Below are 14,568 nucleotides of genomic sequence, written 5' to 3'. Positions count from 1 at the left end.
AACAGGATAGAAAGCCCAGAGATAAACCCATGCACATATGGTCACCTTATCATTGATAAAGGAGGCAAGAATATACAGTGGAGAAAAGACAGCCTCTTCAATAAGTGGTGCTGGGAAAACTGGACAGCTACATATAAAAGTATGAGATTAGAACACTCCCTAACACCATACACAAAAATAAGCTCAAAATGGATTAAAGATCTAAATGTAAGGCCAGATACTATCAAACTCTTTGAGGAAAACATAGGCAGAACACTCTATGACATAAATCACAGCAAGAACCTTTTTGATCCACCTCCTAGAGAAATGGAAATAAAAACAAATGGGACCTAATGAAACTTAAAAGCTTTTGCACAGCAAAGGAAACCATAAACAAGATGAAAAGACAGCCCTCAGAATGGGAGAAAATACTTGCAAATGAAGCAACTAACAAAGGATTAATCTCCATAATTTACAAGCAGTTCATGCAGCTCAGTAACAAAAAAACAAACAACCCAATCCAAAAATGGGCAGAAGACCTAAACAGACGTTTCTCCAAAGAAGATATACAGATTGCCAACAAACACGTGAAAGAATGCTCAACGTCATTAACCACTAGAGAAATGCAAATCAAAACTACAATGAGATATCATCTCACACCAGTCAGAATGGCCATCATCAAAAAACCTACAAACAATGAATGCTGGAGAGGGTGTGGAGAAAAGGGAACAGTCTTGCAAGAGAATTTCTCTGACTTCAAGTACTTCTAGTTGGAGACATCAGGATTAAAAGGATTATTAACCTCATGAAATACAATTCAAGCGACTGTACAAATATTGACTCTCCACTATGGAGAACAGTATGGAGGTTCCTTAAAAAACTACAAATAGAACTACCATACAACCCAGCAATCCCACTACTGGGCATATACCCTGAGAAAACCATAATTCAAAAAGAGTCATGTACCAAAATGTTCACTGCAGCTCTATTTACAATAGCCAGGAGATGGAAGCAACCTAAGTGTCCATCAACATATGAATGGATAAAGAAGATGTGGCACATATATACAATGGAATATTACTCAACCACAAAAAGGAATGAAACTGAGTTATTTGTAGTGAGGTGGATGGACCTACAGACTGTCATACAGAGTGAAGTAACTCAGAAAGAGAAAAACAAATACCGTATGCTAACACATACATATGGAATCTTAGGGAAAAAAAAAGGTCATGAAGAACCTAGGGGTAAGACAGGAATAAAGACACAGAGCTACTAGAGAATGGACTTGAAGATATGGAGAGGGGGAAGGATAAGCTGTGACAAAGTGAGAGAGTGGCATGGACATATATACACTACCAAACGTCAAATAGATAGCTAGTGGGAAGCAGCCGCCTAGCACAGGGAGATCAGCTAGGTGCTTTGTGACCACCTAGAGGGGTAGGATAGGGAGGGTGGGAAGGAGTGAGACACAAGAGGGAAGAGATATGGGAACATGTGTGTATGTATAACTGATTCACTTTGTTATAAAGCAGAAACTAACACACCATTGTAAAACAATTATACTCCAATAAAGATGTTAAAAAAATTAATGTAAACTCACTTTGATGCTAAAAAAATTAAAATTTAAAATCATTTATGATAAAAATTCGTAGTGAAATAGTAGCTAAAATGTAAAGCGAACATCACATTTGAGAAATTTTATAAGCAATTTCCATTAGTCAGCAATGTAACAAAGTTTCTATCATTGCCTCTCTCTATATATTGTAGTTTTCAGACAACGTAATAAGACACACTCATAATCACAACAGGAGATAAGAAATATGAGGTAAAAGAATTGAAAAGAGACAAAATTATCCTTATTTATAGACACTATGTCTACAAAGGAAATCCAAAAGAATCATCAGGTAAACTATTAGAACTATATAGGTACTAGAATTAAATCAACAATAACAAAAAAATCAGAAGCTTTTACACATACTAGTAATAATAAATTAGAAAAAATCCACTTATACGATAACAAGGGCTACAAGGTACCTAGAAATAAATCCAACAAAAGGTGGGTGTGACCCTCATGGAAGAAACAATAAAACTGTACTAAAGGACATATAAAACACCTGAACAAATAAAAAAATATGCTATCTTTATATATGAAAAGAGTGAAATATTAAAATATCAATTCTCTTCTAATCTATAAATTCAATGCAATTCCAATCAAAATCCCTAGTTTTATTATGAAACTGAAGGTGACATTAAAACATTTAAATGACTTAAGGCAATTTTAAAGAATAAGATAGAGCACTACAGTAGAGAATAGGCTGAACAGAATAGCAAGACAATGAATGACTTTGCAGATCAAAAATGAAGATTTCGGTCTTTAAGAGCAATGGGAAGTCAACAGTGATTTTAAAACAAGTAAGACGACTTTGTCCAAAGTGTGCAAAAATGTACTGGAGAGGCTCAAGACAACCTGGGATATCACTGAAAATGGTGGTATGGACCTAACAGAAATTCTCTTTTCCAAAACAGCAAGAAAATACTGGCAAAAAAGGTCAGAATCAGCTTTTTTAGAACTCTGGAAATTAACCAAAGGCTTACAGTAGTCCAGGGAGCATTTATTCAAGAACTGAATATTGGTAAGAACTCTGTGGTGTTTTAACTTGCCCTATTTCCATCATCCCCTCCCTAGTGCCACGGTAGCCTAAAAACAAGAGACCACAATCATAGTACAGTAGAAAAATCAGCAGTCTGGCGGCCATTGCAAAGGGCAGATGAAGTTCCTTGAAAACCTCATCCCAGAGAATTATTGGACCTGTCTGGTGGTTCCCTGGAAGACATCACTCACAAGGCTGTCTTTAACTGACTTGACAGAGTTGCTGATGTAAAACAGCCTTCTCCTTGGGAGTATCTGTCAAAAAACGATCAAAGACAACTGTTGAACTTCAGGGTGGCCTGAGGCAGTGGGTAACAGTTTTAACAGTTGGGGAAAACAACCGGTTAACCAAAAAGCTTAAAAGGAAGAAAAGCAGAGGAACAGAATGTTCACATGGGCTTGAAATCCCCAAAATATTCCTAGGGATCATGAAGATCACATGCATACACAGACCTTTGAGCATGATCAGGAAAGACCTAAGAAGGTCCTAAACTCTCAAGACAGATCTTGAGGACTGACATCAGGCTCTGCACAAGCAAGAACTGAAGGATAAGGCAAAGTTGTAAAATGCCTGGCTATGTGTTGAAGGCATACCCCAACATGCATACAGTGCCTCTTGGCAGATTTGTGACTTATTAGTTACAGGTGTTTAAGAAAGTCTCTGTCAGCTCACTAGCTGACCACGAAGCTAACCAAGTGGACTTCAGTGGCCACACACAACTATGAATACAGACTTTAAGAATTAGTTCAGGGAATTCCCTGGCAGTCCAGTGGTTGAGACTCAGCACTTGCACTGCCATGGGCCCAGATTCAATCCCCAGTCCAGGAACTAAGATCCCACAAGCCACGTGGTGTGTCCAAAAAAACCAAAACACAAACAATTAGCTCAGAAAAGTCACTAAGCAAAAAACAACAGCCAATAAAACCCAGCAAAAACAACCAACCTTGGGAAGAGGGGAAGATCTGATTTCCACAGTTGCCATTTCTATTATTTTAAATGTTCAGTTTTCAACTCCAATTTATGAGACATACAAAGAAACAAGAAAGTACAGTCCACACACAGAATAAACACATTCAATGAACTAAAGGAAACTGTCTAAAAAACTAAAGAAAAGTATGAGAATATCTCACCAAATTGAGAATACCAATAAAAAGAATTTACAAAAAAAAAAACAAACCTCAGGAGTTGAAAATACAACAACGCATTATATCTCAGACAAAGGAGATGTAAAAAACATAATCCACCCGTGTGCCAACATAAGTAAATCTGGCTAAACAGATTTAACCAGAGATTCACAAAGCAACTTTACAGTCTATGAGGGCACATGATTAATACCACCATTTCTTTCCTAGAAAAGAACAAAAATTCCTACTTCATCTCATCTTCATAATCTGGATGATCTCAGCCACTTCGGTAATGCTCTTATCCTACTGGCATAAGAAGAACAGAATCCTCTTGCTGTTGCTCCCACTCCTCACAAAATTCTATCACTTAATGTTGTCCTTTGCTCTCTTCTTGCATTTTCCTACATATCCATTTCACTCACGGATAGCAGGTTAAGGGGTGAATTTTTTTTTTTTCCTGCAGTATGCGGGCCTCTCACTGCTGTGGTCTCTCCCATAGCGGAGCGCAGGCTCAGCGGCCATGGCTCACGGGCCTAGCTGCTCCGCGGCATGTGGGATCTTCCCGGACCAGGGCACGAACCTGTGTCCCCTGCATCGGCAGGCAGACTCTCAACCACTGCGCCACCAGGTAAGCCCAAGGGATGAATTTTTAGCAAAGCTACACAGTTACTTAAAATCTCTCACTGCTTATACTGCTATTAGATATATTCAGTATCATGAATCTCTAGGAATTCAGTTTAGTAGCATATGATAAAAACGTAAAAAATTCTTAGCCATCATTAAAATAACCCAAATTTCCTGCCATTTTCACAAATAATATGCTTTGTCATGTCCATATAAAACTGTCATTCTATTCAAACTATACAAGACTATCTCCAGAGAAATAGGAAATTATGAGACTGATAACTGATGAAAAACTGAAACTGAAACACTTCCTTGATTCAGATGTACTATAATGTTCAGAGACATTAAAATTTTAACTTTTTCTTACCATTAGCAAGCCAAATAGGCTTCCAACGAAAAAAAGATTCATTTTAGGAAAAACAGACTTATGAAGACTACTTTAGTTATTCAAGAAAGTGTTTTTATTTTTTTTTTATCTGGGGGAACTATTTATTTATTTATTGGCCACGCAGCATGTGGGATCTTAGTTCCCCGACCAGGAATGGAACGCGCACCCCTTGCATTGGGAGCACGGAGTCTCAACCACTGGACTACCAGGGAAGTCCCAAGAAAGTGTTTTTAAAAGACTGGAGTTCGGACTTCCCTGGTGGTGCAGTCATTAAGAATCCGCCTGCCAATGCAGGGGACACAGGTTTGAGCTCTGGTCCAGAATATCCCACATGCTGAGGAGCAACTAAGCCCATAAGCCCATGAACCACAACTACTGAGTCTGCACTCTAGAGCCCGCGAGCTACAACTACTGAGCCCACACACCACAACTACTGAGCCCACGTGCCACAACTACTGAAGCCCATGCCCTACAGCCCATGCTCTGCCACAAGAGAAGCCACCACAATGAGAAGCACACGCACCGCAATGAAGAGCAGCCCCTGCTCGCCGCAACTAGAGAAAGCCCACATGCAGCAACGAACACCCAACTCAGCCAAAAAATTTTTTAAAATTAAAGACCTAACTGCTTCTATAAGAAAATAAATAAATGAAAGATAAAAGACTGGAGTTAAAGTGGTGAGAGATTAAGAAATAGGAATAACCTTCCCAGACTACAAACAATACTACAAAGCTACAGTGATCAAAACAGTGTGTTATTGGCACAAACACAGACATATGGATCAACGGGACAGAATAGAGAGCTCAGAAATAAACCCACACATCTACAGTCAATTAATCTTCAACAAAGGAGGCAAGAATATAAGATGGCAAAAAGACAGTCTCTTCAGTAAACGGTGCTGGGAAAGTTGGACAGCGGCATGTAAATCAATAAAGTTAGAACATACCCTCACACCATGCACAAAAATAAACTCAAAATGGCTTAAAGACTTAAACACAAGATATGACACCATAATGCTCCTAGAAGAAATCATAAGCAAAACATTCTCTGACATAAATCATACCAACGTTTTCTTAGATCAGTGTCCCAAGGCAATAGAAATAAAAACAAAAATAAACAAACGGGACCTAATCAAATTTGCAAGCTTTTGCACAGCAAAGGAAACCATAAGCAAAACGAAAAGACAACCTACAGAATGGGAGAAAACATCTGCAAGTGATGCAACCGACAAGGGCTTAATCTCCAAAATATATAAACAGCTCATACAACTCAACAACAACAGAAAAACCCAACTGAAAAATCAGCAGAAGACCTAAATAGACACTTCTCCAAAGAAGACTTACAGATGGCCCTAGGCACATGAAAAGGTGCTCAACATCACTAATTATTAGAGAAATTCAAATCAAAACTGCAATGAGGTACCACTTCATATCAGTCAGAATGGCCATCATTAAAAAATCTACAAATAACAAGTGCTGGAGAGGCTATGGAGAAAAGGGGACCCTCCTACTCTGTTAGTGGGAATGTAAGTTGGTACAGCCACTATGGAAAACAGTATGGAAGTTCCTCAGAAAACTAAAAACAGAACTACCATATGATCCAGCAATCCCACTCCTGGGCATATATATCTGGACAAAACTATAATTAGAAAAGATACATGCACCCCTATGTTCATAGCAGCACTATTCACAAACAGCCAAATGTCCATCAACAGGTGAATGGATAAAGAAGATGTGGTACATATATAAAATGGAACATTACTCAGCCATAAAAAAAATGGAATAATGCCATTTGCAGCAACACAGATAGACCTAGAGATTATCATACTAAGCAAAGTAAGTCAGAAAGAGAAAGACAAATACCATATGATATCACTTATATGCGGAATTTAAAATACAATACAAATCAACGTATCTACAAAACAAAAACAGGAACTTCCCTGGTGGTCCACTGGTTAAGCCTCCGCACTCCCAATGCAGGGGGCCAGGGTTCAATCCCTGGTCAGGGAACTAGATCTCTCATGCCGCAACTAAACATCCCGTATGCAGCAACGAAGATCCCACTTGCTGCAACTAAGACCCGGTGCAGACAAATAATTAAATAAATAATAAATATTTTTTAAAAACTCAAAACAAGGCCTTCCCTGATGGTGCAGTGGTTGAGAGTCCGCCTGCCGATGCAGGGGACACGGGTTCGTGCCCCGGTCCAGAAAGATCCTACATGCCGAGGAGCGGCTGGGCCCGTGAGCCATGGCCGCTGAGCCTGCGCGTCCGGAGCCTGTGCTCCGCAACGGGAGAGGCCACAACAGTGAGAGGCCCGCATACCGCAAAACAAAAACAGACTCACAGATATAGAGAACAGACTTGTGGTTGCTGTGGGGTGGGGGAGGCGGGAGGGAAGGAATGGGAGTTTGGGATAGCAGAGGAAAACTATTATATATAGGATGGATAAACAACAAGGTCCTTCTGTAGGGCAAAGGAAACTATATTCAATCCTGTGACAAACCAATGGAAAAGAATATGAAAAAGAATATATATATGTGCATAACTGAGTCACTTTGCTGTACAGAAGAAATTAACACAACACTGTAAATCAACTATACTTCAATAAAATTAAAAAAAAAGAAATAGTAAAAGCAATGAAAATACACCATGTAATCCAGTAATCTGCAAATGTTTCTAATTTGGGGGATATACAAATACAGTCATGTATTTTTTAAAGCACTGATTTCCTTCTGTTCTTCAAAAATTATAACAATGAAATGAATACAATTTTGAAAAAAAAGAAAAAAGCTCATACTGTCACCAAAAAAACCCAAACCAATTCTCTTTTATTTTCCACTTATATATCCATATAGTTCTGTACAACCATATATACATATTCAATTTTGTATTCTGCTTATTTCATCTTCTTTCATGCTTTTAAATGGTTCCAGTACTCTCTCTCATTATGACTTCTATCAGATTAAATGTGTTATTTCCTGTTATATTTTAATGATTTGGAAGCTAAGTATCTTACAGGAAATTCTTAAAATTCACCATAAATTTTTCTTAAAAATTATTTTTCAATTATAAAAACTATTGTGGAAAATTTAGAAAATACAGAAAAGCATAAAAAACAAAATAACCACTCATAAGTCCACCAACGACAACTACCATAAATATTCTGAAATGCTCTCTTTACTCTTTTTTCCTTTCATTTTATTTCTAACAATTCTGTAATATACACTGCACCTCACTTTACTTAGCCATGCTTTCACTGTTGAAGGTTGGACTGGTTCTAAGATTTTACTATCATAAACAACCGTGAAATAAAGACTTCTGAATACCTATAAATCTTTAATGCAAACTTCTGGCAACTTCCTCAGGAGAGAATTTTAGAAGGGAAAATTCTGGCACAGCCTCTGTCTTCTGATTGATACAATGGGTTAAATATACTTGATTCTTAAAGGATTGATACAAATTGCAAAACTGCCTTCCAAAAAGGGGCAATGATTTACAAAAACAAAATTTTGCATTTCAGAATTTCCCATTTCACCAAAACCTTGCCATTATCATTTTTTAAAGTATTTTCTAACATAGTAAAAAAAAAAAGGCAGCTTACTGTTGCCCTAATTTACATTTCTTAGATATACTAAGATTAAATATTTTTAATGTTTATTAGATATTTCCATTTCTTCTACATTTTTCTATGTATTTTCCTTAGTTTTCTGCTGCAGTTTTAATGTTTTCCTTATAGTTTTTGTAACTGTTCTATAGTTTATGAAAATGAAAGCTTAACCTATAAAAGGACTATACCATGGCTTCTAAGTACTCAAAGTGCAATTATTATCATCTACCATTTATCTAACATATTTGATATATACACAAAAAACTAAATCAATGAACTTAAGCTATCTATTTTAACTTAATATTCTCTTTTAAAGAGATCAAGAAGTTTTGCATCTTTTCCAACAGCGACAATTCTCAGGTTGTATGGATCATACCTCTTCATGGCATATGAATTATATTACAAAACTGGATCTCACAAGGTTATTATTATCTAGAAATGAGCATTTCAATTGCCAAGACTAAAAGAAAAATTCATTATGTTCTGTAAAATAAGCAAGCATTTATCACGGAGAAATATCTAAAAGGAAGTTCCACGTTTGTCATGCAACATCTATTTTAGTCACTAGCCACTTTATAACACTTGTGAAATACTGGTTGTCACACATACTTTGGATAATTGTATACATCATGGGTCAGCAAGTTACAGCCAAATCTCAGCCATCCCCACTTTTGTAAATAAAGTTTTATTAGAACACATTTATTAGTCATGCTCATTCATTTACATATTATCTAATGGCTGCTTTCACACTAGGAGATCAAAGTTGACTACTTAGCTTGCAAAGCCTAAAACATCTACTCTCTGGCTCTTTACAATATAGACAGCTAAAACATCTGAGTAAATGATTTTACTCATTCTTAGAAGCCAGCACAAACATTCGGATCCTAACTCATGGAGCTCATACTCTAGTACAGTGAAAGACTTGTATGCAACTAACTTATAATACAAGATATAAAAAGCTAAGTGCTCTAAGAAAGGTAAAGAGTGTCAGAAAAAGAAAGAGTCTTTCTAGTGGGGAAAATCTTGAAGGAAGCAACTTTTGCACTGGGTTTTAAAGGATGGCTATAATTTGGACATATAGGATGGAGAGACTTCCAGTGTGAAGAAAAGTAGAGTTGTGAAAGAATACAAACATAACAGTGTACTTTGCATGGAGAAGCACAATTAGGAGAAAATGCTAATAAGTCCTTTGAAGCCAAAGCATAGGGAAGGCTTTCAATGTCAGGATGAGCAGTTTAGATTTTAAATACAATTAGGTTCAAGAGTAAGGAAGTTAACAATGATTAGAACTGTGCTTTCGGAAGATCAATCTATCAACAGTATTTGAAATGAATTTGAGGAGAGAGAGGTGATAAGGAAATTGTTACAAAGCTATAATAATCCATGACAGAAGTAATGAAGGTGGTGGCAATGGGACTGGAAAGAGAGGAGAGACTGGAAAAAAAATGAAACAAACACACTATCTTAGCAAAACCACTCAAACACTTATTATCAGACAGCAGCATTTGGATATAATATAAACCTTACTCATATGGAGTAAAAACTCTTCATCTCCTCTACCTTTGAACAAAATGATAATTGTTTCTATTTAGTTCTGATAATTTCAAAAAGAGGGACTATTTCAATAATAATTTAAAGTGCTGGACTACCACTTTCTCCCACTTTTAAACTAACTCTGGATACAAACACACACTGAAACAGAATTCGCTTGCTAGGGCTCCCTCTGCTTGACCACTGGAATAAAGGTCTGATCTTAAATTTGGGCTCTTAGCTGCTTCTGCTGAATTCCTGAAAATAAGAATAGTTGGATTTGCTTCAGAAGCTCCTCGCCAGGTTTATCAAATGCCTTCCTCAGGAGGGGAAACATAAAATATCTTTCTCTGTATTTTCCAAAACACCAATAATTTTATTATTTCTTAACTGATTAATTTTTAAAGAAGAGAGTTTTAGATTCACTGACATAGAGAAGAGACTGTGGTTATCAAGGGGGAGGTGGGTGGGAGAGGAATTGATTGGGAGTTTGGGATTAGCAGATGCAAACTATTATATATAGAATGGATAAACAACAAGGTCCTACTGTATAGCACAGGAAACTATATTCAATATCCTGTGATAAACCATAATGGAAAAGAATATGAAAAAGCGTGTGTGTGTGTGTGTGTGTGTGTGTGTGTGTGTATATAAACTGAGTCACTTTGCTGTACAACAGAAATTAACATAACATTGTAAATTAACTATATTTCAATAAAATAAATTTTTGAAAAAGAAGAGTTTTATATTCAAAGCTCACAAACATTTAAATAATATACAAATAATATAAGCTGGAATTCACCAGACTGATGTTTTATAGGTAAGGAAATTATTCTAAAGACTGGTTTTATATTCTCTGCTCATTAAGAACTAAACTGCATCTCCCTGTCAGTTGGCTTCTGGCTGGGTTCTACCAACAGAATACAAAAACAGTATATTGGAGGGTAGGAGAAAGGGAGAAGACGAGGTATTTCTCCCTGCCTTTCTCTCTACCTAAGACTGAATCTCCCCGTGGCTTCAACTCCTTTTGGAAAAGTCCAGTTCCCACCAAGTAACCCTAGCCTCTGGCCTCCAGGTCCAACTCCTACCTGTATCCCTCCATTTATCACTTCTTGCCTTTTACTACTGCTAATCTCTGGGTTGCTTCACCATCTCTTGTAGCTTCTCAAGTCTTCCATCACCCATGTAACCAATACTCTGCATTAAAGTCTCTCTATGTAAAAGGAAGTCCCTCTCTATGGGAGGAAGGGAGGAAAGAGCAAAATGGCCCTAGGCCTTTCTTTTCTGACTCTAGTGTTCCCACCGTCCAGCTTCCACTAGCCTCATTTCACAATGGAAAAGAAACAGCAATCACATCAGTAAACTTTCTAGATCACTTGTATAAACCCATCCTTCTCAAACTGGAGTATATGTTGCTTTGCATTACGTGGGTATGCCAGGATGATTTATGTGAAACTACAAGATAACCATGACGTATTTTTCTGTTGTGTCTACAGTGATTTTAAAAAATTATTTGTATATTAAAACAAACCACAAGGGTAGTGTCAATTCAATGGGGAAGAGCCTTCAACAAATGGTGTTGGGACAACTGGATATCCATCCACATGCAAAGAGTGAAACTGAACCCCCATCTCATAACCGTATAAAAATAAACTCAAAATGGATCACAGATGTAATTTTAGAACTAAAACTACAAAATTCTTAGAAGAAAACATATGCGTAAATCTTTGTGACCCTGGATTAAGCAATGGTTTCTTAGGTATGACACCAAAGCAGTAGCAACCTAAGAAAAAAAATATATTGGACTTCCTCAAAATTGAACTTTTGTACTTCAAAGAACGTTATCAAGAAAGTGAAAAGACAATTCACAGAATGGGAGAAAATATTAACAAATTACATCTAATAAGTGACTTGTATCTAGAATGTATAAAGGAATCTTACAACTCACAACAAAATGACAACCCAATTAAAAACTAGGCAAATGATATGAACAGACATTTCTCTAAAGATGATACATAAATGGCCAATATCCTTGGTCGTAAGTAAAATGCAAATCAAAACCACAATGAGATAGTTGTCTGGGGCATAATGTGAGGAAGCAAACTAACTGCAAAGGGGTGTTGAAGAACTTTCAGGGAAGAGAGAAATATTCTACAATACATCTTGACTGGGGTGTATATATTTGTCAAAAGTCACCAACCTGTACACTTAAAATCCATAAGTTTATATGCAAATTATATGTAAATTATCAACTTTTTAAAAAGTAAGCCATCTAGAGTCTATTTCTTCAACAGAAGAAAAGAAGCAAAGGATCAAATATGTTCAATTACCTAACTATGCTATTATATAATTAGTAAAAACTGAAAGAGAAGTGATTTTTTCAGCCAGAACAAAGGAAGTATGAAATTGATACAAAGTCTTTTAGAAATACAGAAAATGACTGAAGTATTAAATAAGCACACATTTGGGGGTTTTATAAAGTGCTGTAAACTGGCGCTTCAGAGGAAAACACTGTTTTGGCTGCTAAAACATAAAATGTTCATATTAGATGTCATTATCATCCATGCTAACTTTATACACTACCATATTACAACTGAATAACTACACTTAGCAGACACTGAGTAACCACAAAAGTAGTCTCATAAGAAACTACTTTGCTAATAAAAATTTCTAGGAAACTGGCAACATCTTAATAGCTTATTTCCAGGGATCTTTACAGCAACAATTTTGTTATATATCAGTATTATTGTCTGAAATTACTCTGTATAACTGCTTAAAAATAACTGAAGTTCATAGCCTTGGGGAAAAAAAATCTCTTAGATTATCCATGTATCACCCACAAAAAAAAAAAGTAGACCTTTCTTCTTTATTCTTTTTGATAATTCTATAAATTATAATGCTACAGATATGCTGTATTAACAAATATCTAAAGCAAGCAAAGACATTAAATTCACAAGTTCAATTTTAAAAAAAAATTTCCAACAATGCAGTAGAAAAACATAGTTTCCCTTACCTCATCATCATCATCAGAATCATTCCCAAACACTGAAGGTTTTTGCAAAACAGGGTGCAACTGCTGTGCTTTCTTTGGCAAAGTAAGCCCATACCTGCATTTTTTTTTTTGAAATAGAAATTACACCATTATATTTAAATGTTAAACAATAATACAGCCACTACCTCTTCCAGACGAAGCTACCAAGTCAAAACATGTCACATAACCTATGAACATATAACACTGGTTCTGATTTCCAACTATCTAAAAGTTCTAATATGCACTAAGATTTTATAATTATTACTTTAAGTGATTATTTGTGGGCCAAAATCAAAATACCATTTTAATCAAAGAAGGGAAATGAATGAAGAGTTCAGAAATGTTTTAGATGGTGAAATGATAGCAAGGTTTTAAAAAGAACATGTTAGTGGAAAGCTCAGTTGATGTCCACTAAAAATAAAAATGCTCTAAATTATCCTTGTGATCTAACAAGAGTCAAGAAAATACTTGTGCTTTTTTCCTATTGGGTACACAATTTTAAAGAAGTTATTGGATAAAGGTTAATGTCACCCATGAAAATTTTTTAAAAGATTACATTAACTGAGAAACCCAAGTAGCCACGGGGCAAATTGCCATTACACTTTATTAAGCACACTTGCTTTGTCTTGGAGCACCTGAAAGAACCATCCCATCAGATCCAACTCATTTAGTTTCTCACGTTTTGGCCTTTAAGACGCAGAAATCACGGGAGGCCGCATCACAAGCGAGGATTATACATCAAAGATAAAACTTCCAAGAACATATAACATTTGTCTCTTTTGTGGCAACGTATACCCCAATTCCCTATATTCCTACCCTTTTCTGTGGCTTCTCAGCACAACAGTCCTAAACCGAGAAGGGAGGGCGGTAATCAGAACTTGACCTGCCAAGTAGAACAAGGCCCTCTAAGAAAGCCAGGAATTGTCTCTCTTCTCATTGCCCCTGAAAGCATCCAACCGGGGAGAAACTCAAGCGCGGGGTAGGAAGCAAGACTGAGGGGCCTCAGACCGAGCTTTTGGAAAATAGAAAAGTCTCGCTCTCTGCCCCTCAGCCTAACTTCCTTTATTTCCTCACAAGTTTCTCCCTCAAACTTCGGGCTTCCATCCTGGAAAATGTGGGGGGGGGGGGGGATGGGAATATATGTTCCTCAGGATTTCTCGCTTTCCCCCATCTCTATCCCTGACGACACAGCCCCTTCACTTCCAACGCACTTCTACTGCTCGGCCACAGACACAGTGGCCGTGGTGTCTCACTCCCCAGCCTAACCCTAACTCCCAGGTCACTCACTGCCTGCCCGGAATCGCCATCTTGCTCCCGTCTCCGCTGAACGTGGCCGACGCCGACGTGACGCTGACGCAGACGCCGACGTCGAACGTGAGCTCTCGCGCGGGTTTGGGCGGCCTAGAGCCCGCCTACCGGGTGGGTTCGCGTTTTGTGTTGCTTCCGCGCTGCTGGGAATCTGATGCTTGGCTTTGGGCGTTGTTTTGAAAACCGACAGACTGCCTCGAAATCAGTGTGAAGAAAGGAATGGCAAAATTTTAGGCCAGCGGTTCGCAGAGAGTGGTCCTGGGACCAGCAGAATCGGCATCACCCGGGACTTTGTTAGAAATGCAAAGTTTCCGGCTCTGTTCC

At 37.4% G+C, this 14,568-nt stretch overlaps 1 protein-coding gene across 1 annotated transcript in view; it reads right to left on the bottom strand.

Moving 5' to 3' along the window:
- Nucleotides 1-14,252, bottom strand: part of NSRP1 (nuclear speckle splicing regulatory protein 1) — a 73,198-nt gene extending 58,946 nt beyond the window's left edge. Inside the window, exons 1-2 of the mRNA XM_065897599.1 lie at nt 14,224-14,252; nt 12,919-13,012 (exon numbers count right to left, since the gene is read on the bottom strand). Coding sequence (XP_065753671.1) covers nt 12,919-13,012; nt 14,224-14,243 — 114 coding nt within the window. The 5' untranslated portion in view covers nt 14,244-14,252. The remainder of the gene's footprint in view (nt 1-12,918; nt 13,013-14,223) is intronic.
- Between the last annotated feature and the right edge of the window lie 316 nt (nt 14,253-14,568).

Source organism: Phocoena phocoena, chromosome 19 (assembly GCF_963924675.1).
Source record: "Phocoena phocoena chromosome 19, mPhoPho1.1, whole genome shotgun sequence".
Lineage (NCBI taxonomy): Eukaryota > Metazoa > Chordata > Mammalia > Artiodactyla > Phocoenidae > Phocoena > Phocoena phocoena.
This window is presented reverse-complemented; position numbering and strand designations above follow the sequence as displayed.